This window comes from Uranotaenia lowii, chromosome 2 (genome assembly GCF_029784155.1).
Source record: "Uranotaenia lowii strain MFRU-FL chromosome 2, ASM2978415v1, whole genome shotgun sequence".
NCBI classification, from domain to species: domain Eukaryota; kingdom Metazoa; phylum Arthropoda; class Insecta; order Diptera; family Culicidae; genus Uranotaenia; species Uranotaenia lowii.
In genome coordinates this window covers 240,539,074-240,565,872 of record NC_073692.1, presented here as the reverse complement: position 1 = coordinate 240,565,872, position 26,799 = coordinate 240,539,074, and the positions used below count along the sequence as shown (strand labels likewise).

Below are 26,799 nucleotides of genomic sequence, written 5' to 3'. Positions count from 1 at the left end.
GTCAAAATTGTCAAAATTGTCAAAATTGTCAAAATTGTCAAAATTGTCAAAATTGTCAAAATTGTCAAAATTGTGAAAATTGTTAAAGTTGTCACAATTGTCAAAATTGTCAAAATTGTCGAAATTGTCAAAATTGTCAAAATTGTCAAAATTGTCAAAATTGTCAAAATTGTCAAAATTGTCAAAATTGTCAAAATTGTCAAAATTGTCAAAATTGTCAAAATTGTCAAAATTGTCAAAATTGTCAAAATTGTCAAAATTGTCAAAATTGTCAAAATTGTCAAAATTGTCAAAATTGTCAAAATTGTCAAAATTGTCAAAATTGTCAAAATTGTCAAAATTGTCAAAATTGTCAAAATTGTCAAAATTGTCAAAATTGTCAAAATTGTCAAAATTGTCAAAACTGTCAAAATTGTCAAAATTGTCAAAATTGTCAAAATTGTCAAAATTGTCAAAATTGTCAAAATTGTCAAAATTGTCAAAATTGTCAAAATTGTCAAAATTGTCAAAATTGTCAAAATTGTCAAAATTGTCAAAATTGTCAAAATTGTCAAAATTGTCAAAATTGTCAAAATTGTCAAAATTGTCAAAATTGTCATTCTGACAATTTTGACAATTTTGAAAAAATAATTGTCAGTTGTCAAATTTATCAAATATGCAATTTTGTAAATTAAATTAATTCTGTCAACTTCATCAATCTTGTTAAATTTGTTCGCAAAACAAATGTCCGATCCGAAATCGAATCGGAGCTTTATGGAGCTTAGCTATGCGGCAGTTAAATTAAGAAAGAGAGTATGAAAAATGATACACTGAACAGATTGAGATAACCTCAACAGCTTTCGCGAAGCAACTGAGGGAGCATAACCAAATTAGAATAAAAAAGTCATTTCGGTTGGAGTTCATCCGCGGCGAATAATACGCAGCCATAAGTCATCGAAGGAAGAACAAAAATCCTACAGCATCCCCGCAGCTTCCTTCGAAATAGCTGAAGATTTACCATTTATGTGCTCAAATATAACTGCTAAATGCACAACCTGCCGCACATTAAATCAAAGCCTCGGAAAAGCGTTTTTACGCACTCGACGATAACGACGAATTTGGACAAGGCATGGAAGCTGCTCTTCTTATTTTTCTTCTTCTGCCGTCTGTCTCATCATGTAGGTAGGTAGGCAGAGCAAAAACAAAGTTTAAATCCGAAACGATTTTGACCGCAAATCTTGGAAGATTCATGCTCGGATTTCATTGCCGTCGGGTAATTTTTTCTCTCCAAAAATAAGTATCTCCTTCGCAATAGCTTCCATTTCTCCAGCTTATTTGTGGAGCGATTTTTTATGATCCTCGCCTGAGGCTGGAGGAAATAAAATCTTTCACTTCGTTGACAATGGCACATTTCATTTACTTTGTTATTTTTTTCTGTGCTTTGGAAAAAATAAACTGTTTCTCGTCTCCTCCCTATCCAAAAACAGACAAATCAAATTGCTGCAAAAATGTTAGCTTCTAGAAAGTTAATTAAGAAATAATAAATTGTTCTTCAAACATTAGTCTTGGGCTTCGCTTGTTTACTTTTTCAAGTTCATGAATACCAAAAATGATTTAGGATAATTCATTCTTTATTTATTCTTCATTTGGTTCAGTAACAACAAAAATTCACGAATGTTTTTTACAAATCAAAATCCCCAGCACAAGCAATCAAAAATGCAAAAATAACTGATCACTAATCAAAACTCAGCCCGTGCACTTGTAAACAAAAACAAAACAGCGGCCACATCCCCGGGACAATTTCCATCAACTTTCAACCAATAACAATAGTACAGGAAAAACCTCATACACAAAACACGACCGACACACACGTAAAAAAATGCAACACAACAATTAGTAAACGTTCCCGGCGCATCGATGTTGCAATATTCATCATGATTTTAGTGACCGGCGCGAGTTCAGTTTCGAAGTCAGCTTCCATGCCTACATGCAGGGGTAAGGGTGTGCGAATTCAAAACAACACCTGGCCAATTGTGAACAATCGATTTAGGGAGCCCCGGTTGTTATTCATTGCTTAGTTCATTCTAGTGCGGCCAGTGATTCGGATTTTATGAAGGGTTTTTTTCATTGCTGGAATTCGACAACAAACTGATGCTTGTCAGGGTTTTCATTTAACTTTTAAAGGTTTTTAATGTTGTTTATATATTTATTCAACCTTTAGATATTAATTCCAACAAAAAAGTGATTTAGTAAATAACATGATTGGAAATTTGAAAATGAAACTTGACACGTCCTAATCAGAAAGTACAACAACATTTAAGGGGTGTGTAACAGAGTTGTATCTCTGATTGGATTTGATAAAGCCTCCCACAGCTGAAGACCAGATATGTTTTGTGCTTCGATTCACAATGTTCGGCAAGGTATTCTGTTTTCGAATATGTAAATCCAATAAAATCATAGTCAATTCACTTCTGATTAAAAGTTTTGTTTTTATTCTAACATGATCGATATTTTGAATGATACTTCCAAATAAATTTTCGAAGGTTTTTTTGGATCATAGTATTCTAATACATTTAAAACGATTTGAAAGGTCTAAACGTCCTTGAGTTTTAAAACCAACTTACTTGACATGAATCTAGTAGCGTTTTATCCTTATGCTTATGCTTATGATACATATACAGCCAGATCTTGTCAACATCCCGGTGAGTAGCAAAAATACATTTACTACTCATTTTGACACGGCCGGGCCCACTGTGCAGTATTGGACGCAAAGACAACTGGAACACAAGGGAGGAAGAAACGTGGACAACAGTACCATACGTTCCCGTGTATATTTAATGTTTATTTGTGGAAGCATAGACGCTAAGATATTTCTATGCTCCTTGATGTTGGACCTTGCCATTCTTCCTTCAACGGTTGGAAATGAGGTTTTTATACATAAAAATCCTAAAGTTATCAGTACAATTATTCAGGAAAAATTTCCCTAATAATTTTACAATAATTAACTTTAAATCCTTTGTACCATCATCTCGGGTCATCGACCATGGTTATAGCGTCTTGAAAAGAGTTGAAAGAGAAAAAATATGATTAATAGAGCACTGAAATCCCTAAAAAAAATTTCCTTGTTTAAAGATTTCAATGCCAAAAAATATGATAAAAATAATGTGGATGAAAAACAAAAACAGTTTTAAACAAGCGCATGTAGGAAAATCCATTTCTTTGTTCTTTTAAAATCCAATATCAATCCATTCCGTCTATTGAACAAATAAACCAAATAACTTTTCACGAATCAACTCTTTGAAACTTTGTTGTTTGGGGACATGGAAATGACATTGAAAACAAGAATAAAAAGGAACGAACTCAGCAATTTGAAAGGTTTAAACGGTATCAGCAAATAACTGGAACACCTTTTCACCTTTGTTTCCCATGGCTCGAACGAAATCAAATATAGCCATTTTTTTCACATGTTGATCCGTTTCTGTCCGCACTTAATTTAATGTTTAAGACACTTTGATTGCAACCAATTTCTGGTACATAATCACTGGAAAAAGCTAATTTTCCGAGTGGAGTCGCCACTAGCGCTCAGAGCTGTTAAACCTCATGATCAAAGTAGCAGAGAAAACACAGAAAAATCAACAAAACATGGCACTGTGTTGTACTATGACAACTCACGCAGACAAAAATAGGAAAAAAAATCAATTAAATTTTTAGTAGGAAGAAGACACTTTGTTTAAAAAAGCTCTTATTTCAAAACTCTTCCATTCTTAAGATATTGAAAAATAAGGAAAAATTGCAAAGATACATAAATATGTTTTATAAAAAAGTAACAAGGCAATTTTATGGTCACTGATTTCAAAACAATACAAAACAATACTTTTGATGTAAACGTTAATCTCTATGAAAATTTAGTGTTGAGATGCTTGAGAAAATGAAGGAAATCAGAAAAAATGAAATAAATAATGTTTTCGGAAGAGATCATTTCGGTTTGGCTGATTTTTTTCATATTTTACGTGGATCTTGTTAAATATCCGTGGATCTTGTTAAATAAAAATTTCAGTTCCGATCTCAAGATTTGAAGCTTTTTTAGAATTTCAACAGTGTCAGTTTTTTGTATCAAGCCTCTATGAAAAGTGATTATAAATCGATCAGATCAGTTTTCCAGATTTCCAGGTCACCCGTCTTTGGCGGGCTACTGATATAACTTTTCAAACGTGTTTTTTTTTACAAATTAGAGCTGGCTAGAAGTGTTTAAAAAATAAAAGGGCAGCCACTGAAAGGATAGGCCTGAGGCCTGAGTTCCGCTCAAATATGTACATGTATAATTTTTCTCATTTTTAATAAAAAAAAATTAATATTAATTATTAAATTACCAAAATGTGATCGTGAAATATAACGTTTTGGTCTTACGATCAAAACCAAAAGAAATTATAGGTAAACTGTTGAAAACATTTCAATACATGTTTGTATTTCGAAATATCGCTTATCAGCCTAAAGGCTAAGATCAAAGTGTAGTTTGTATTTCGAAATTATCAAAGTTTTTCGGTTAGTTTCAATATTAATCAAACAAAAGCTATTCCTCGAGTAGCTCGAAACGTATAAACAACTAGTAAATTTTGTTTGATTATTTTTAAAACTCACCGGACATCGTCAATAATTTCGAAGTACAAACAAAAGCGTTGATAAAACCAAAACTCCAATTAATATACATTTGTCCACTTGCTTGTATGACAATCTCTCATAGTGCGTTACCATTGTTGGCATAGTTACCACAGGAATTGTTTTCTTTTCATAATAGGGGAAAGGTTTCCTAAATGGGCCTATCGGGTTAAATGACCCTACGGCTGTTTGATGAAATGGCTGACTGGACAGCTTATCTGACCAATGCATTTTGAGGGTGATACGCTTAGAACATAAGGCAAGAAAGAATTTCATAAATTTACAAACTCAAAAAAATTTAAAAAATCATACAAGGTTTTGATACATTTTGATGTAATATTTCGACTTTTAAAAATTATACGTAAAGAAGCTTAAAACAAAAACTAGGATGGTTTTTGTTTCTTACTCAAATGAAGTTAAGAAATTAAACATATTTCAGCTTTTGTGGAGGTTTAATAATGATTATATAGTGGAATAAGAGAGTGTTTTGGTATGACCCCATCATGTTTGTAAAATGCCCCCATCCTAAAATAACAGGTTAAATAGAATAAATAAATGATTTTTATCATTGAACCTTCAAATTTAAGCTCTAAATAACATTTTAAGAGAGAATTGAAGATCTAAAAACAGATTTGATAAAGTTTTTCTTATGGATGAACTGGCTCCATAGTACGGCAACCCTAACTTTTGTTTTATTCCATAAAATTATAATATACATAGATTTTTATAAAACTTCAGCTTTGTCGTACGGAAATTATTACTTTCTAGCAGTTTCAATGAAATTATACGGAAATATTGCCCAAAAACAGAAATTTTGTTGAAAACATAAATAGGCGCATTTAGCCCGCACGGTTTGAGATTAGGCATTTTAGACAACACTTATAATAAAATCGTTTTCTTGGAAACAGAAGAAAATTTTAACATAAAAATTACTCCAATGTATAGAAAACAGATGCCTGCACACGTGTTTATAGTTTTTGTACAGATATTCGATGTGAAATTTGATTAAATCAATGTTCGGCTTAATAGGCGCATATAGCCCGCTCCTCCCCTAAACAAGAATGAGCGCCAAGGATAGGCATGAAGTAAACATGAAAAGTTAGGCTGGCAGATTTTATGAGGTTTTAATTCATATTGAAATGAATTTTTTTTTCAACAAAGTAAAAATAATTATCGTTTCTATGTGCGTGCTTGTCTTAATGAATCGAGTGCGAGTGGTGCAAAAAACAATGGAATTTTATGTTATGCTTTCCAGAACTTTTCAGCACGTTTTCGAGCTTGGCAATTTTTTTCAAAAACTGGTAAAAATTTAAAATTTTCAAACACAAAAGCTGGGTTATCCGGACAAATCAGAGCTAAATTTATCCTCTATTCGAACAAAATCAGGAAAAGATAGGAGAAATTTTTACCTTTATTTTTCGTCGAAGCACATCAAATGTGTTCAATGCTTCAAAAAAAAAAAAAAAAAAAAATGAATGAATTTTGATGAAAATAATTATGAAATATCCGTTTTCAGAAAAGAAATAAAAACAAATCATTACTCAATTTGATTTTTTTTGGTAAATTCAAAAAATTATGTGAATACACCCGGACAAAAACCGCACCATTGTAATAAAATCCGGAAATCCGGGCTGATACAGACTTGCCTCAATATTTTCCTTTCCCTTTCCACGCCCGGAAAAAATCGGGCAATCAGGAATGCTATACGTTCCAAAAACCCGTCGATGTTGGAAAATTTGAAATCGATTGAGAAATATGTTAAATTGACTGATAATCATAAGAAAAAAATAGCTAAATTGAAAATCATTATCATTGTTTTGGAGGTAAAGGTAAAAATGGACACTTGTTTAAATAAACCATTTGAATAGATTCATCAAGCTTAATTTCGATATAGCTGAATGTCAGTTGGAACATCTGAGAAGTTTTTATATTATCAAAAATAATATTTTGCATTCCGTTGAAGTAATTCAAAGGTTTTTTATTCAACAGTTGAAGAATGAAAATGTTATGGCCAGTCATTTGATCAATTTACTTGCATTCAATTTACAGTTGAATTTATTTAAAATCTAAATGATTTCATGTCACCCTAACCTGATTCACTTCAGTACCGCCATCTGATAAAAATAAAAAGGGTTTTAAATAAATACGACAGATGGCAGGTTTGTATCTCTCTAGCGGAAAACTACGCACGAGGTGCTTAAAGAGATCAATTGAGCTCCATCGCACACTTCAAACCAACCAATTCTATTAAATTGTTCAAAATTAAGATTTATTTCAACTTTCGATGAATTTTTCACAAACGAAACAAAAAGCCATACTTTCTTCATTACTTCAACCAGCCGAAAAACTTTTCGGATAAAACGGTCTTCACTACAATAAGAAATTATTAATAAAAATTTTCACTTTCTCCGAAAATTGAAGCGCTAAAAATTCCACGAGCTAGAAAAACATGATCGCACTCGATCAAGGCTTGCGAAGATCTCCCTGACATGAATCTAGTATTATTAAATTCCGCGACTTTCTCGAAGTCTTTCAATATCTTCATTTATGGGAGAAGAAAATAAATTGTCAGCTTTAATTTGAGGGCATGCCAGTTAAGTTTTGGCTAGAATTGAAACTTCGGGAAGATCTTTAATGTGTTTCCTTAGTCATAAATAGGCGGAAATAAATTGATGACAGGTTTTGCGCGATATACGCTACAAGGGGTGCGTACAATGAGCAGGACCCGGCAACTTTACACGATTTGTCTATGTATCGTGTGACCAACATCTTTTAAATAAGTGGTCGTGAATCTCGTTTTTAAGCTTTTTTTCCTCAGATTTAAGCTTTTTTTGCCTTGAGAGCATAGGAGATGAAAGCTCAAATCTGAAGAAAAAAGCTTAAATCTGTCAAAACGAGGGGAAAAAAAGGGGAAATCTGAGAGATGTGCTCCATACGGTTTGAATAGCGTTGCCGCCGTCTGACAATGAGGTACACTTTTACTAAGGTGGCGCAAAGGAACGCACACTATTGCACGTCGGAGAGGAAAAATAAAAATAAACATAAACAACCCCTGCGTCGCGACGCGTCCTTGTCAGGGAGCTTCATTTATCCTAGGCAAAATGCGTCGCGAAAATGATCGGTAGTGACGTCACTTCTGTCATGGTAACTATGTTCCCGAAGAAAAAACTTTACTTCTACTTTTGCAACGTTTCTTTCTCATCACCTCTCTTTCCACCACATTGGGGTGCGTATACTAGCTTTGAAAGGATTTATTCGGCTGATTTCTTTCGAGTTTAACGCGTTATGTGCGAATCAAGTTTATCTTCGTTCCAATCATTACGTGCATTCCTAAATTTTGCATGACATATCCGGGTGAAACCGGACAATTTGGCAACCTTATGATAAACTATCAATATTTGATCAAGTCAGAATCAATTAAATGGAATATATAAAGCTGCTGAGCAATATTTGACACCAAACGCCAAAAAAAACTACAATTATGTACCAAATTTCGTAAATCAAACATTTGTACGTACAGATTCTGTTCCGAAAACAAGCTAGAAAATCTGTACCTTTGTGGATGAATCTGTACATGTGGCAACCATGGCCATGTCATTTTGGTCATTTTTGTCGACTTTTTAATTTTTATAATTTTTTAATTTTTATAATTTTTTAGTTTTTGTTATTTTATGTAATTTTTGTAATTTTTGAAATTTTTGTAATTGTTGTTATTTTTGTAATTTTTGCAATTTTTGCTATTTTTGCAATTTTTGTAATTTTTGTATTTTTTGTAATTTTTGTAACTCTTGTAATTTTTGTAACTTTTGTCATTTTTGTAATTTTTGCAATTTTTCTAATTTTGGTTATTTTGTGGTTTTTGTGATTTTCTTAATTTTTGTATTTTTGTAATTTTTGCAATTTTTCTAATTTTGGTTATTTTGTGGTTTTTGTGATTTTCTTCATTTTTGTATTTTTGTAATTTTTTGTAATTTTTGTAATTTTTGTCATTTTTGTAATTTTTGTAATTTTTGTATTTTTTGTAATTTTTGTAATTTTTGAAATTTTTGTAATTTTTGTAATTTTTGTAATTTTTGTTATTTTTGTAATTTTTCTAATTTTTGTAATTTTTGTAATTTTTGTAATTTTTGTAATTTTTGTAATTTTTGTATTTTTTGTAATTTTTGTAATTTTTGTAATTTTTTGTAATTTTCTTTAATTTTTGTAATTTTGTAATTTTTGTAATTTTTGTAATTTGGTATTTTTTGTATTTTTTGTAATTTTAGTAATTTTAGTAATTTTTGTAATTTCAGTGAATTTTGTTATTGTAAAAATTTTTATAAATTTTGAAAATTTTGTAATTTTTGTAATTTTCGTCATTTTTTGTAATTTTTGTAATTTTTTCAATTATTGTATTTTTTGTAATTTGTGTAATTTTTGAACTTTTGTAATTTTTGTCATTTTTGTTATTTTCTGAAATTTTTGTAATTTTAGTTATTTTTGCCATTGTTGTCATTTTTTTCGTTTTTTTCGTTTTTGTCATTTTTGTCATTATTGTCATTTTTGTCATTTTTGTCACTTTTGTTTTTTTTTTTAAGAAAAAAATTATGTCATTCAAATGGTAAATTTTAAAAACTCTTTTGAATTGATTTTTGAATTTTTCCGATGATATTCTGATCTTAACAGGCTCGAGAAGCTTGATCTTCAAAATTGGTAGCTAATTGATGTTTTTTTTTCTCAAAATGATTACAATATTTCATTTCCCTTTTTGGCCCAATAAAATATCAACCAGCTGGGCAATAAATCGAAAAAGTTTCACCGCAAAAGATTCATCATAATAAAATAAAATTATACGTTCAATTGCGAGGGCTGATTACCGTAGCGAGTTTCGAGCGAGAGAAAAAAAGATATAGAATAAAAGACAATGGATATAAAAATAAAATAAAAGCTTGATTCGATTCGGTAATGATCTGAAAGCTGCTGCTGCAACAGTCGAGGAAGTCGAGTCGCCAAACGTCACCATCCCCGTTTCGCATCGCAATCACCATCACCATCACCGAGCCAACATTATCGGCGGGCAATCGCCCGTCGTCCGGCCAGGTTGGCCCCGGAAATGGGACCAATAAAGACACACAACTGTGACACGCACCTCAACATTGCACGCACCGGAACCGGAAGTTCTGAATCGCCAATTATACTTATTCCGCCTGCATGGTGGGTCAAACTTGTCGAATTATGTTGAAGGACAAGCAATTGTATGAATTCAATTTTAATGTAGACAACATTTAGAGTTTCAAAGCCTTCTGGCAAAGGTTTAGAAGTAGGAGGAATCATTGAACAGACCTAGCACCCACAGATTTTTTTCAATGACTCCTTTGATATAAAAGAAAAAAATAAAAGATTCGATTACAAACTTGAAAAGAAAGCGTTTTAAAAAGAATTTAAAAGAAACATTAATGTAAGAAAGTGTCTATATTTGAGATACCTTCTCAATAACAGAAAAATGTCAGTGAGGCTTAACAGCTTTTGACCTAAACTTTTTTCATGCAAGAAAAACACGATCTAAATTTTATAGATAGTCGGTGAAAAATACGTCACTGTTTGACGCGATAGAAAAAAAAAACTGCGCCACTTTTTAGCCATTCCTGACTTTTTTCCGTTTCATGACCACAGTCTGACGGTAGATAGGAGGTACTTGTGCTTTTTATGCCGGCCGTAATCGTTCCCAACCCTTAGCATTTGCCCGGGCTTTTGCTGCCGGAAAACGATTGTTTGGTGGTCATTTTTTTTATTTGCATTTTCAAACAGTCATAAGCTCTTTGTTCGTCCTGCCTGTTTAAAAAAAACGACTTTCTCTCTCACCAAATGACCAATAACGATTCGCGCTCGGTCTTCGTTAGACCGCTGAAATTTTCCAAAGACCTCCCCCGTTGACAATTTGAATTTATCTTTCAATCGTTAGATTCCTCCGACAACATGTGCAAGCGATTAATCGAATTGATTGATTCCAAAGATGGCTGCTGTTAGATTTTCAATTAATTCTGTCACTCAAAACAACAAGGAAGAATTGTTTTAGTGTTATTTATAACTTCGTTGCTGGGTAGTCACCCTCGTTTGGTTGTACTGAAATCTAGCTGATCTATTTATCCTTCATCCTTAGTACATTTGACGAATAAAATTCAACAACTTCATTCGTCAACGTCAACGCCATTTTCACCATATTCGAAATGTTTCCTTCCCGCCATCATCAGTTGAAGAGCGTCATAAAAAACCGTGACAATTTTAGGACCGGGTGCCATCCATAAAGTGGACTTTGTTAAATCCGTACTCTGCTGCTGTAAAAGTAAAACAAAAAGGCAGAAAAAAGTGCCAACCAAATTACCCAAATTCACGACACTGGTTTGGGTTTATACGTCCGTGCGTGTGGAATGGGTGTCAATGAAAAGTGTGCGTGGGTGTCATAAACAAAATGGCCTACAGCTGACGCTTGTTGTAGCAACAGCAATAATAAAACAAACAAAAACCCCGAATACAAAAACAAATACCAGCTTAGGGAAATGAGATGATAAAACGTTTTGACGACGCGTGTGGTGCTTGTAACGGAAAGTTTATAATTCGAGAGCAATTGTGAAAACGACTCAAAATTTTACACGGAAACTGCAAGTAATAAAGTCGTATATCAGTCGTTAAAAGACACTCGCTCCTTGGGAAGCAGTCACTCGACGAATGATTCCTCTGAAATCAGCCATTATCGGATGATGTTTTGTTTTGGCAATTATTCCTGTCAAAATGTTCCTCCTACGTATATAAGAACTGGCGCTGGTCGCAACGCTACGTCAGCACTGCAATTACTAATTGAAGCAAATTTTAAACTATCAAAAACGGGCACTATAATTTGGAGCCATAAAAAAGCGAAACTGAGCTACAAAATCGGAATGCCCGAGCTGCATTTAATTGCGGTGTTAATTGCTTCATTTTATCCAACCTTTTTCCCACATTTTATTGGTGGACAGTTTTTTTTCCATTCTGTTTCATCCTTCTTGTGTTCACCCAAATCCACCGACAAAGCAAGCGCTGGCTGACCCGTTTTAATCAAGATGGTCGAGCCATAGATATCGATAAAAGCACAGTAGTCTAATTACCAATTGTCACCGCCTACTAATTTTTTTCTGTCTTTTGTCCGTTTTTTTTCTATCTATTCCAGTGCACACACTGCTGCTGCTGCTGGTGGTAACGCTAGCATGGGGCGGCGATCTAGTTCGGGCAGATGAGAACCTGGACACCCGGGAAGGGGAAACGCTAACGCTGAAGTGCCGATTCAGCGAGCAGCAATCGTCGAGCGATTTCACGTACTACTGGGCCCGGTGGTCGACGCACAAGTTCGACAATGTCGCCATCAACAACGTGCAGCTGAACACCAACTACAGGTGAGTGGGGTGAAAGCAGAAGAACCAAAATACCTACTGATCGATTCGAGCTGAGGGAGATGTTTCTCACAAAGGAATCAAAAAAAAAATTAAAAGGAAAACAGTACAGGCTGAAGAGCCAAAATAATGGTTTGTAGGGGAGAAGCAAGCTACATGCGCCTACTAAGCAGAACACTGATGTTATGGAATATTTCAACAAATATGTGTATAAAAACTATAAACCATGGCCGTAGGAACGGGGGGGGGGGGGAGGTGTTGGGGGTTAACCCCCCCCCCCATGAAAGTCCAAAAATGCCAAGTGATTTTTTTTTGCTAAGCATAAAATTTGACATTTCTAATCAAATTTTGATGAACATCTAAAATGATTCAAGAGTAACAATAGTGTAACAATCTCAACTCCTAAACCTCGAAATCTCATTCCAGGACCACAATTCTTTACAGATTTTCAAAAAAAAAATCTCACTTGTTGATAGTAATTGTGTCCCAAATATTGAATTCCAACAAAGTTAGATTAAGCTTACAACATTTTCCGGATTTGACCAGACACTCTACTTGAAAAATCAAACGAAAATTTCGGTTCAGTCCTTAGAATGATGTATCTAGCGTCCAAATCATTATTTTTAACAAATTTTGTCAAAATGAATACAAACAATTTTATGGTAGCCTTAATATGATTCTGAATCGGCTGATGTGTTTCGATAAAATTAAAAACAGGTTTCTACGTCAATACTCATGTTATGAAATCGTTTGGTACATCTTTGTACCTGAAAATAATTACATTCATGATATTTACGGCTTATGTTCTTTCGTTCTTTGATACCTCATGTTTCTCTAATTCCTTCCATCACCTACGAAAATGAGGTTTCTACGTGTTTTTCTTCTTGATTTTAGATGGAATAATTCCGAAATTTGCCGACATTTCGGCTGGATTTGGGGGAACATTTTGAAAAAATATGCCCTATTTAGCCAGGTTTGAAATTAAGATTGCCAGGATTTGGCCAGCCCGGAAAATAACGAAAAAATATCTAGTAAGTATCCAGTTGTTCTTGATTATAAGTTTAGATCAGTCTCAATATTCCAAATTCAAACTTTTAAGATATGGATCGGAAATTTTTATCCTCAATTTATATGCGTTGAAACATAAGAAAAATGTAGGTATCCAGAATTTAAAAATGTGAAACAATATCATCATTCACAATTTTATTTCAATTGACAAGTTCAATTAAAGTCTGCTTCATTTAATATTGGAACACAAACAATTGCGTGTAGTTCAGTCATTTATTAACGAATTCATAATGTGTTTTTCATACAAATGTAGCATTTTCTTTACTCTTTCATAAAAAAAAAATTATCATTGCTGTTTCGAAGAAATTCTCGAACTTTTCCCATAATATGGTACATTAGGCGGCGCACACCCTTTTCGTCCACCGTTTTGGCGATTTGATTCCACCAGTTCTTCATATGAGTCATGTTCCTAACAAGTTTTCCCTTTGCCTTAAGCCTCCGCTTCGTGATTGCCCAGTATTTCTCTATCGGCCGGAACTGGGGGCAGTTTGGGGGGTTGAGGTCCTTCGGTATTACGCTGACCCCGTTCGTTGCGTACCATTCCATAACCGTTTTGCTGTAATGGCAGCTTGCGAGGTCCAGCCAAAACATTACTGGACGGTCGTGGGCACGAATAAACAGCAGAATCCGTTTCTGTAGGCACTCTTTTTTGTAGACTTCTGATGTCATTGTCTTGTCAGTGAGAAAGACTTTGGTTTTCTGTCCACAACTGCATATCCCCTGCCAAATCATGTACTTGCGGGCGAATTTATCCGCAAACACGAACTTAAATTTTGCAGGTACATCCCCCCGAGCCGTCGCCAAATAAAATTTTTGACCTGGGATTTGCCCAAAGTCCACCTTCACGTAGGTCTCATCGTCCATCAGAATACATCCGTCGAACTTGGTCAGCACTTGGTCGTACAGCTTTCGAGCACGGGTTCTGGCCACATTGTTCTGCTTCAGCGTCCGATTTGGCTGTTTGCTGGCTCGGAATGACCTTATTCCTTCCCGGAGACGAATTCGTCGCACCGTACTGTGAGCGGCCTGGAACTTATTGGCCAAATCGCGGTCTGAAAGATTGGGATTCCTCTTGACGGCCTTGATGACTTTCCCACGCAGTTTCCGGTCGACAGTTCCACTCCGACGCTTCGAATGCGGCTTCTGAGCCGTCGTCAATGTTTCCTTGTACTGCTTGATAACACGCCATACGGTATTTCTGGGCATTTTAAGCTGTTTAGCTAGCTTCGATGCCGACAACAATGGATTTTCAAGAAAACTGTGCACAATTTGATCTCTCCGTTCGGCTTCCATGGCGGTTGTTTACAAAATGCTATCGTTTGGTGTTATCACATAAATACATGGTGAAAGGTAATGAATTTCCCGACACGTGGGTGAAAAAAGTTTCCAAATCCGTCCACTAGGAGCGCCACAATGAGCAAAAGAATTTGTTCCAATATTAAATGAAGCAGACTTTACGAATAAATAATTGATAAAAATTCATATTTAAAACCACAAATTCAGAACCAAATTAGAGATTTCAGGTTAAGGGACAAATTGCGCTTCTTTTTTTTTAATTCATACTATTTCATATCTGGAATTTAGATTCAGGTTTTGAATTTAGATTCATAATGCAGAATTCAAACTTAGAACAAAACTTATAGATTTGAATGCCAGCTCAAATTTAAGTTTTGTAATCCAATTTTATTTTTAAATTTAAAATTAAATTAAATTAAAATTTTGAATTCAATCAAAATCAGCTGAGAACACACACCTGGTAAAAATCACATATAAAAAATAAGATCTGGATTTATTTCAAAGAATTTATTTTATGATAAATCTAGATTTTAATTATGAAAATTTTTATTACGCGATTTAAATTATGAAATCTATATATATAAAAATGAATGTTTGTCTGTCTGTCTGTTCCCTATAGACTCGGAAACTACTGAACCGATCATCGTCAAAATTGGCATCTGAGGGTTTTTGAGGCCGGGGATGGTTTCTGTAATAGTCAAAACTCCATCCGACTTAAGGGAGGGGGGGCTTCCATACAAAATTTGTTGTTTTTCGGAACAAATTAAAGTCATGACATCCATTTTCTCGAGATTTTTTCTTCCTTTGGGCGGTTTGTTTTTCGTCTCCAAGGTCGAGGCGTCGAGCCAACGTCGCAAAAGGATAGTAACGATGGCATAGCATACTGGTCAGTGGGAATTTTTTGGCGCGTATTTCTCAACCAAGAATATTTTCAATGCAAGGGGTGACGATATGAAGCCTAGATGTGATTTTTTTCTACTTGATTCCTAGCTCATTTGTACAGCACATGGTAATGAAAGACGCCTGGATGAGACCCAGATTGACATTTTGTCGATCGAATAAAATATACCTATATATATTTTTTGCCAAAATCTGAAATTGAAAAGTCATGGCATCCATTTTTAGAGATTTTCTTTTATTTGAGGGGTTTATTTTTCGTCTCTACGGTCAAGAAAACGTCGTCGCAAGTGGATAGTAACTAAAGCATACTGTTCATTGATCGCTGGAAAAATTTAACAATCAGGCGCCTGTTATTCAACCAAGTACCTGTGTTTCTTATGCACGTGGGGGCGATATGCAACCTAGATGTGTTTTTTTCTTGCTTAATTGACGCTTAGATGTGACACGGATTGGTATTTTATTAATCGAATCATAACCAATTGCAAGATTCGCAAAAATACTTCCATATTTAGTTCGTGTTAATGTAGGTAGCATTCGACTTTTCATTCAAGGAACATTAGAACATATTCAAACGTTCTACTTTTTCTGTTAAAAAAATTAAAAATTATGTTTTCTTCTAGAAATTGTTACTTCGGTCCAAAACACAACTGAAACGATTTAAGAAATGAAACTGGGAGCTTTTTATTTTAAATAGTTCTGAATAAACCATCGTACTTTTTTTATTACATACCAATTCAGTGTTTTTTGTTACATGGCTGCATAAAAGAGACTTTTGATTCGCTTCGTTTTTGAAAAGCGAGACTTTAGAACTGATATTTAACTGGACGCAAAATTTTTATGAGAAATTTGTAGTATATCCTTAAAGTGTTAAAACAATATTCCCTCCTGTCAACTTACACGGTGGGGCAAGGGCAAACGTCGAACTTTTAAGAAATTCATCTTCAAAATGATTCAATATGTTGGGAAGGCCAGAAGAAGTATTCTGAATATTGAAACTGAAGCGGATATTGAAAATTCTTAAATGTCTTTGTAAATGACCTTTGTCATTCCCTTTGAACGGCATTTGTTAAAAGTGGAGTAAAACATAAATTTATACTGCAGGAATACTACAGATATGTATATTAGTGATACTTGATAGAACAAAAAACAGGAATACGTATTAAATCCATTTTGAAGCCATTACTCTGACGCATCTGTAAATAAGCTTTGCATTGACAGTTGCCCAAATATACGGGACAAATGTAAACTTAAAAGTTTGTTTTTGCCATCATTTTTGAATATTTGACTTTCTGCTACTGATATTTTTTGAATATTTATATTTTTTGCCGTAGTAAATTTATTTAAAAAAAAAAGAAATTTGCACTGTATTTAATACCTAACTAATTTGAAATATTTTTCATAATCATGATAAATGCTGTTTTGGAAAACTGCAAGCTATAATGTCTCATGTCCACGGGTTTGGAATATGGCAAAACTTTTTTTCAACCTAATTTTGGCGCAAAAAGGATAGATATTCAAACTGCTTCTTAGGCGAGGATGGCGAAAAAAGCTATTTGAAAATGGTTATTAAAAATCCTTTTCATCGTTATTTTTTCAAATATCTATTGCTTATTTTTTCAACTCCAAAAAATACCCCAAATGCTCTCTTAAATCTTAATTTGAATGAATTTTTACAAATTACACTTATTTTCGGAAGGTGTAGCAAAGCACAACGGGTCAGCTAGTATAAAATAAAAGATGATAATTTCGAATTTGTTTTTCTTATCCTCAGATAAAAATCAGCTGGATATTTTATGTAAGATTATTTGCATATATTGCAGATTCTTTAAAATCTGAGATTCTAACTAAAATCTTAAATTTTAATCGAGTTTACAAGAGTAGAAAAAAAAACTTATTTGAACCGTAACCCTTATTTTTAACTTGTATTTCTGAATATTTGATACATATTCACCCATGCTTAAAATCGTTATGCTCGTGATTCGAAAGAGTTTGCTTGCTAATTTAAATTAGTAAAAAATTTTTTTTTTTATAAATGCAGCATTTATCTTTTTTTTTTGTTTCGATTTTTTTGCGACTCTTATCAACGATACAGTTGGCACACCAGTCATTGAAACACTTTTTGGAGGCAACTGACATATTTTTTAAAGCTTCATGAAACAAAAATTTGGCAAATATTTTCATACATAGATAACTTTTAATGCAAAATAACTTTAAACTGTATAATTTGTACTTTATATACATTTTCTCACTTTAACATGCATTTTTCAAGCAAAAATGTTCTAGGAAAAAAAATTGTTATCAAAACCCCCCCCACCCCCCCCCCCTCCCATGCGCCGGTTCTTCCTACGGCCCTGCTATAAACACATATGTTTTTTATACTTTGGAGTAATTTCTATGTTGAAATTACATGCAGTTCACGAGAAAATGACAAAAAGTTGTCTAAATTGTCTGAATTTTAAACCGTGTGTTGTAAATGCACGGAGAAAAAAGACGTCTGTTGTTCTTAATATTTCAGCTGGTTATACCAATCATCAAAGTGTAGCTGATGTATTCGCATACAACTATAAATACAAAAGACTCAATTTCGAACTGATGATTGACCTTACGCTAAGAATATAATAGATTCAACTAAAGTGGTATAATTGATTCAATTGTTAATATGATTGATTCAACTACAATTTTATGATTGATTTTATGCATTCAACTGGAAATATTATAGATTCACAGACATTCCTGGTTACACCTAATTTTAAATATGATTGATTCATTTGTAATGATATAGATGAATCAACTGTAAATATGATAAATTCAACCACAATTGTATGATAAATTGTATGCATTCAACCATTAATATAATAGATTCAACTAAACATTCCTGGTTGACCTCTATCATTTAACCACAAATATGATACATTCAACAGTAGTGTAAAATCGATTCAACCGTAAATTTGATAATTTCAACTACAAATGCATAATCGATTCTAGATACTGAACAATAAATAAAATAAATTCAACAATATCTTTATGATTGATTGCGTGATTCTTGAATAAATACCTACACATCCACATGTGTTTACATAAGTGTAGTTAAACTTTTGTATCTTCAAATGTGTAAGTCATCGTTTTTGATATCTTCTCGTTTTGGATGGATTTTTTTTCGGCGATTAGATAAATTAACTGCCGTGTAGCTTACGTTTCGGTCTACTTATTTGATTTCAACCATCTTTAGAAACTTATAGCTATTCTACACCCGCTGGGGTGGTCACATTAATTTTCTTCAGTTACCCCGGGTTTTGATTTGAAATTTTGTTTGGGAAAATGCAAATATTTGTTCGGAGACCATGTTTTTGTTTATCCTGACCATGTTGATTTCTAACTTGGTTGTGTACAATTTTTTCTTATCTTTCGTGTTCCATCTTGGATATGTTTGTTTATTTGTCTGATATTTGTCTGAGATAATGCATCTTGAACAACTTTTCAATGTGTGTACCAACCCTGACAAAATTTCACCACGAGATGAACAAATACCTCCAGCTCAAATATCATCATTAGTTTCTCGATACGATGACTAGAGGCCCGGTACAAAATTAATACCTGGTCTAACCTTGACACTGTCTTCAGCCTAATTTTCTAATTTTACTGTTAATGCTAAAATCATAATTGGCTGCTCACAGTATTTATGTTTCAAAGCTTAAATTTTACAACAGTACGTAGAACATTATTTGTTTGAAAGGGTTAACAAATTTCTTCATTTAGGTTGCCAGATTTTTTTTCCAGCACGTATCTGACCCAGACAAATCCAGAAAACTTTTCATGATTTTTTTTATTTAATTTGCTCAAAATGTCGTTTTGATGCATGAAGAAAAAAATGTTTTAACACAATTTTTTTTATTTTAGTTTGAATTTTCAAAAATGTATATATTTTTAAAAATCTTCATTATAAAGATTTTCAGCTTTCAGCTGGATCATCAATTTTCAAATAAAATGAATCAATCCGGGGAATATCCGGAAACATATTTTTCAATGAAATCCGGGCAACCGAGCCAGACCGGATTTTTTCCCAAGTTTTGTATAAAATATTCGGGCAAAACCGGATAAAACCGGGCAATCTGCAAGCTTACTCTAAAAAATATTTAAAAATGAGATTAACCGTTCAAACTTCCCATAAAGTTTCTTTTGTTTCGCAGGAATAATGAAATATTTTTTCCCCTCTCTCTTATTCCGGATGCAAACTTCCTATAAAGTTTATTTTGTTTCTCTGGAATAATAAAATATTTTTTTCCTCTTTCTCTTACTCCGGATGAGTTTTCTGACTCTCTGACGGAATTAAGAAATGAGTAAAAGTTTTAAAATGCTCACTGAGGTAAGGAATGTAATGCATAATTATTGATAGTAGAATACTGAAACGAAATTAAAAGCTATGTATAGGGACCATTCAAATATTACGTAACGCTTTTAGGGGCGAGAGGGAGTATAGCAGTTTGTTACGTTTTGTGGATTTTGCTTAGAAATTTTGAGACGAATGTGTTACGGTGGGGGAAGGGGAGGTGGTTGAAAATGCTCGAAAATTACGTAACGTAATATTTTAACGGCCCGATAACTAAATGTTTGTAATACCATGTTTCAAATTTCTGGGTAACTTTGATCACTACGGTTTTTACATATCTCATCATCTTCAAAATAATTGTTTTGATGCTAATTAGCACAGAAGGCTTAAAACATCAATAACAATAATTTTTTGTTTGGACTCAATTGAATTTTTCAACGTTTTCTTTCAAAAACAAATATTACTCAGAAGATGAACAATGTTGCAGCATACATTTAGGGGCAAAAATTATAAACATTTTTCAATATTTTTTAGCTTCAAAAACAAATGAAATTTTACCTTTATGCAATTCCCTAGGTCCTCCCACTGTTCCTATGTACTTTTTTTTTTTAAACTTAACCATTTGATAGAGTTTTTAGCCATTTGTTCTCTACAGGTTTTCCATAGGAAATGTTTGTTTTTTTTTTTAATATACAAAAATTATCATAGAATGTCCATAAACTTACTTTAAATTAAACCTTTACAAAGCAAAAATATTAAACTTTCATATAAAACAACACATTTGCTTCTAAGTGCCATCATTTTATCAGTAGAGGTGTTTGTTTGCAAGTCTTCAAAAAAAAAGATGTTTTAAAACTTTAAAATTAGATGTTAAGTTATATAAAAAAATCTCCAACTTTAAACCAAATTTAGGCTATTTGTAACTCAAGACATTTCAAACGTAGAAAACAGTTTTAAGATTTTTTAACTTCAGATTTAATTAATGACGATTATCTGCAAAAATTTCATGTTGAGTTACCCCGGTAATTTGTCGGTAATTTCTTACACCCAGAACTTTTATGTGATTGAAAAAATGCAGAATTCGCTTCATTACACTGCACAGTGATCCAGGACGGAACTTTTTCGTGACAATATTATTTACGAAGATACTACAAGAGATAGAAAAATGGTGTCCTGAGCAAAAGTGCTGATCAAATCATGCGCTTTCATAATCTTAAATCAACTATTTGGCCGCGTCATATTAACATAATTTACACATATAAACTTTTTCCAGTGAAATGATAAAGCCAAACTGTATCCTACAAAGTTGTAGCCAACGGTTTTTGAGGCAACTTCACCGAAGACATTACAGACATTTGACGATTTGTAAGCGAGTTATGATTTTTGAATATACATACAAAAAAAAATGTCTTCGAAAAATTTGTTTGAAATAAAAATGTGTACATTTTTCTCTCGAAGAGAAAACTTGTATCTGGAGGCATTCCTAAGTTATACGGCATTTTTTAGCAGAAACTTGTACTTTTTAAACAGACATATCTCGAATTTGTGCAAACCAAAAAAATATTTAATGACGACATTGTAGAGTTCATGTATCGAATATTCGCATGTGAAATTATGGAGAGTTATTTTTTAAATCGAGGAAAATGTTAAAAAATTTGAAAAGAGAGAGAGAGATAGAGAGAGAGAGAGAGAACCTGGAGTACATCTCCAATTCTTGTGAAAAGTAAAGTTTTAATCGTTTTGTCTGAGTCCATTGAAATGCTTTCATAAGCAATTTACCACATTCAATAATTTTTTTTTCAAAAAAAAAATTGAAGTTTTTTTTACAGTTACCAAATTATTTTAAAGCGAGAAAAATGTGCTAAACTATACATTGAGGCAATAAACTCAGGCAATTACAAAACGATGATATTTCGACTTTAGCACAAAAAATGGGGATGTTGTCTTTCAATGGGTCTTTAAATGTTGGAATTTGAATTGAAAATTTTCAAACTATGGATTTTTTTTTCTCGATTTAAAAAGATAATCTATCTCCCATAATTTTACTATCAAATGTTGGATACTTGAACTAAATAATGACGTCATAAAATAATTTTTTGGTTTGCACCAATCTGAGATATGACAGTTTGAAAAGTACAAGCATTTGCTAAAAAAATCTCATGTAACTTACGAACGCCTCCAGATACAAGTTTGCTCTTCGAGAGAAAAATGTACACATGTTCATTTCAAACAAATGTTTACAAGACATTTTTCTTGTATGCGTTAATTCACAAAAGTTAGAGTCAAAATACATTTTGTTTTTTTCGACTCACCTTAACATTTCAACATTCGAAAAATCATAACTCGCTTACAAATCGTGATATGTATGTAGTGTCTTCGGTGAAGTTGCCTCATCGTTGGCTACAACTTTGTAGAATACAGTTTTTCTCTAAATATCTGTTCACTGGAAAAGGTTTTCATGTTCAAAGCATGTAAAAATGACATGCCCTCATAATTGATTTAAGATTATTAAAGCACATGGTTTGATCAGCCTTTTTACGGAATTGGACTCACTATCGATTCAGAACTAACCAAAAGTTATGAGAATGGAAATCTCAGGTTCTTTTTGTCTTCAAGTATGTACAGTTAAAAATCTATTTACATACATATCCAACATGGATCACAAAATCAATGACAGTATGAAAAGTAATATGAAATGTCCCAATTAATTTATGGATTTGAATCGAATTTTTTGTGTGTAAAATTTAAAGTGAGTGTTTCCGATTCCTTTGAAAGCTATTGATATTTGTTTGGTTTCAAATGATTCCATAATAATTCAATTGCACATTCGTAAACGGTATCTGAAAACCCTATCTTCCTTGGTTTTTTAAATTCATCATTCTGAGTGGTTTTCCCTTTTCTCGGCAGAAAAAGACCACAGTTAGCTTGTCTATTAAAATCTATCGAACACCAATCGGCATGTTCTAATTCCCCAAGCAAATCAGACTCAGTCAGTGCTCTCGATTCTAATCTACAAATGCACCCCGGCACAATCTTCAATATCTAATCGGACGAGGAATTCCAATCTTCGGCAAACAATCGAATCGCAATCAAATACTCCTTTCTCTGCTTGGCTCTGTCTGATATCTCCGAATAGCAAATTCCCCAAACAGACAAGAAACGAAACCTTATTCATATTTTTTCGTCGATCGAATATTGTTTTTTTTTTCTCGTTTGTTTGTTTCTCAGCCCCGACAAAAAGTTTGATTTATAAATGCATTCTTCTCTAGTCAAAGAGATGGCGAATCGTGAGGTCTTTTGCTTGGCTCGCAAATCAAATAGTTTCGTTCCGGATTGGCAAGAAATCCAAAAGGTCCTTGAACAGAAGAAAAGAATTTTACCCCCAACATCGGGTTGTGTTAGATTTCGAAAACGAAATTCTAGGCAAATTTCGCTCAGAGCGTATGCATCGTTCCGTTCTGCGGTGGGTTTTTGTTGAGCAATCACCCAAAAGCACTCTTAGCAGGCGGGATTTTGTTTGCGTTGTTGCTGTGCGGCATGGGTAAAAGGAAACTTTTTGCATAACGCCCGAAATCGCTCCATGCCATGAATAATATTGCTTTTTGATAAAGAGCAAACAAATCGCTGAAACAATATGCAATTTTCGCGATGGATCGTAGGGCTTCGAGGTTGCAGGTGAAATAAAAAAAAATAAAAAATCAACAACACTCGATTGCTTTGGTTTTTTTTTGGAAGAGAGATTAAAAGTAATAAAAGCCTTTTGCTATTTTAAATAATATTACAGTAAAAATTCAACACTTTTTAAAATATTTTTGCTGAATTTTGAAGTTTGATTATCTACAATTTTGATAAATAGTTACTCAGCTCCATTACTTACGGTTTTCTCTATTGTACTCATCCCTCTGAGAAAACTTTTAACAGCACATCATTAACTTCCTTTCACAAAACATAAGAACTCGTTTCAGTTGTTAATGAGACCTATTTGTAAAGTTGTTTGCCAGACAACTTCGTGTATTGAGACATGATGTACAGCCACTGCTCTGTAACAAACCTCTTTTTCGGGTTTCCTTTTTTTCGTCCATTTCACACGAAAACAACCACCGGCACACGAAACTACATTTTGACTAGAAACTGAGTGTCCATAAATTTGGGAAATCCATAGGACGGCTTTGGGTGAGTGTGTTCATGAAAGGGAGTTGTAGAAAAATGAGGTGTGAGGAAGCGCTAGTAATATCGAAAACACACGGTTGAACGATAGAATGATATGCAAACTAATGCAATTCCTCGTCGAACTGGTTATGAATTCTATTACCCGGCTGGAAAATCCAGTGGAATGGATTAAAATTTTGCGTATTTGGAGCGCGTATAATTCGACTGGAAAAGGCTTAGGGATCAAATGTTATTTTCGTTTTTGGGCCCTGGAATATTTATTGCATTTTAAAATAAACGAAACCCAAAAACGGGTAAACAAATGTCGGAAATGCGTTTTTATTTTCTATTTTAACATCTAAAAATAAGCATTGCTCCATATTGCTGCCAATCAAAATGGAAGGATGGATCTGTTCTGAAAATGCATATAAATCATGTCAAAAGTTTTGTTTTTGGTTGTCACGTTGATCGAATTTGATGTAAAAAACCCGAACGGCCTTTGCTATTTATTTGTGACTTTTAAATTACTGGATTCTGGAATATACTGTAGAGTTTCTACGATTTTTTTTTAAATAAGTACAATCTCAATGTAGGGCTAGGTGGGGTAATTACTCAGTTTTTTATACTATAAGCTCAAACAAGTCTCTTGAATGTTAAATTTCTGGAAAGTAACGAAAAATGAATGAGTGGTTCCCTTCTCCACTTTAGGATTTTTTTTTTCAAATTTTTAGGTTGCAGCTTGTGGGCGTAAAACGTTTGTTCATAATTACCCCTTTTGTTCATAATTACCCCCTTGTCTAAGGGAGAATTATGAACACTGTTACGATTTTTGTTACGTTATGACATTTTATATTGGCTATATTCCTAGATTGAAATCACCTCTAAACAGTGCATTGTAGTGAAATTTGCTGATTTTTAAAATGTGCTGTTGAAAAGTTAGCTATTTTCAGTTTTACATAAGTGGGAGGCATCTTTTCATATTATCGCAGATCCACAATTCTAAAAACTTATAAATTAATGTTTTAGGCTTATTTTCAAGATTCATATGGTTATCGTGATTTTGACGGTAAAAAGTGAATTTTAATCATCAACCAATGCTCAGAAAAAAACGTGTTCATAATTACCCCGTATCTTGAAAAATATGGGGTAAATATTAACACTTCTATGTGCGTGGGTGGAAATTTTTTTTCAACAAAAAATCTTACCACACCACATCAAGCATCAATAACTAAACTTAAAACTTTTAAAAACAACATTTTATCTCCATTTACATTGACGAGGGATTCAATTGATAAGACACGTCTCAAAACGATTTTCGTTTCTCAGAGACATGAATTTTGTTAATAACTGTCACTACACAATTTAAATAGTTCGGTTTGCAAATTATTACTGTAACTTATCGATGGAATGACATACTATCACATTTGATCAGTTTTGAGACCCTACTATGACCCTGAAGGCTAGACCGCTCCACCCAGTCCTGAATTAGCGCAACGAGTTTTAATTTTGTATGGAAATTTGTATGGGAAAACAAAATTTTTCATTCGAAAATCGCCAGAGATGTTCTGAAAGTTCCAAAAAATATAATTTTGGATGAAACTTGTTCCTTGATTCTTGCAATACATTTCATGTCAACAAAGCACCAACCTAATTAGTACCCCAGAAAATATAACCAATGTTATGTAAAATATTTGTTTTCAAATTTCATTTATTTAATTATATCGTTTTTGACTGCTTGTTTGAAAGCTGTGTAACAGTAGGATGAAAATAAAAAATTCTAAAAACTGTTATGCATTGCCAGAGAATTTATTGATTTACTAGCTGATCCCATGCGAACTCCGTTTCGCATTTATTTTAGAATATGTCATGAACAGTTTGAATGAATGTCAATTGCCATGCATTTTCAGATGCATTTCCGAATGCATTGTTAGGCAATAATTACAAAAATGTTGCATACGATCACTTTTTCTGTCGTATGCTAATAAATTTGAAATCAGGAACCAATTGCCAAAAAAAACCCCGTATTTGAATTTTCGTCTCGATGCGATACAAAAATATTCGAAAACAAATTTATCAGTTAATACGGAAGACCCCCTTTTTGTCGTTTGATTCAAATATTGAAATCAGAAATCAATTGACCGTTCCAACCCCCTGTCGTAAATCCAGGATATTCCATCGTCAGTATTTACCGTCTTCTCTAGGCTGTTGATGTTCACACTATAAAATCCGAAATAAAAATGACCTTTCCGCACGAGCGCTGTTCTTTTTAAAGGAAATTTGTCCGCGCATTTCGCTCAAATGTGTTACAATCTAAGTAGTCCGTGATATCCGATTATCTAATTTTCTCTGTCCGTCAGATGGTTCCTGACTGGTTCCTGTTTCAATACAGCAAAAATGTAAACAGTTAATATGGACGACCCCTTTTGTTGGCCCCTTACACAAAATTTAATACCGACAATCGATTGCCCGTCCCTAAAAATATCCTAGCGCAAATTTTATTCTCAATCAGATGTATAATAACGTCAATATCACAAAAATATTAAAAAGTTAATATGGACGACCCCTTTTGATGGTCTTTTACATTATTGAATTTGATACCAAATCGATTGCACGTCGTTCAAAACTCTCGTTGACCTATTTTTATCTGAATCCGATGTATAATAAGTCAATTTCGCAAAAATAGCGAAAAGTTCATATGGACGACCCCTTTTGCCGACTCCTGACCCAAAATGCAATTCCTGGAATCAATTGCCAATCTCTCAAAACCCCCACGTGCAAATTTTCATCACAATCCGACGAAAAATAACGTCAATATCGCGGAAACAATATTTGTCTTGTGGGCTTGTGATATAGCTCAGTTGGCAAGTCTGTTGTCTCCTGAGCCGATGTCCGCGAGTTCGAGCCCAAGAGTAAACATCGAACACAGTTGTACCGGATGAGTTTTTCAATAACGATCCGCCAACTGCATCGTTGATAAAGTCGCGAATGCCATAAAGATGGTAAAACGACTATAATCGAAAC

At 33.4% G+C, this 26,799-nt stretch overlaps 1 protein-coding gene across 4 annotated transcripts in view; it reads left to right on the top strand.

Annotated features, from left to right (window-relative positions):
• The window catches only part of LOC129747697 (hemicentin-1-like), a 633,328-nt gene that overhangs the window by 183,625 nt on the left and 422,904 nt on the right, over window positions 1–26,799 (top strand). For all 4 annotated transcript variants that reach the window (XM_055742016.1, XM_055742014.1, XM_055742015.1 and 1 more), the window contains exon 3: window positions 11,819–12,041. In XM_055742016.1, coding sequence (XP_055597991.1) covers window positions 11,819–12,041 — 223 coding nt within the window. The remainder of the gene's footprint in view (window positions 1–11,818; window positions 12,042–26,799) is intronic.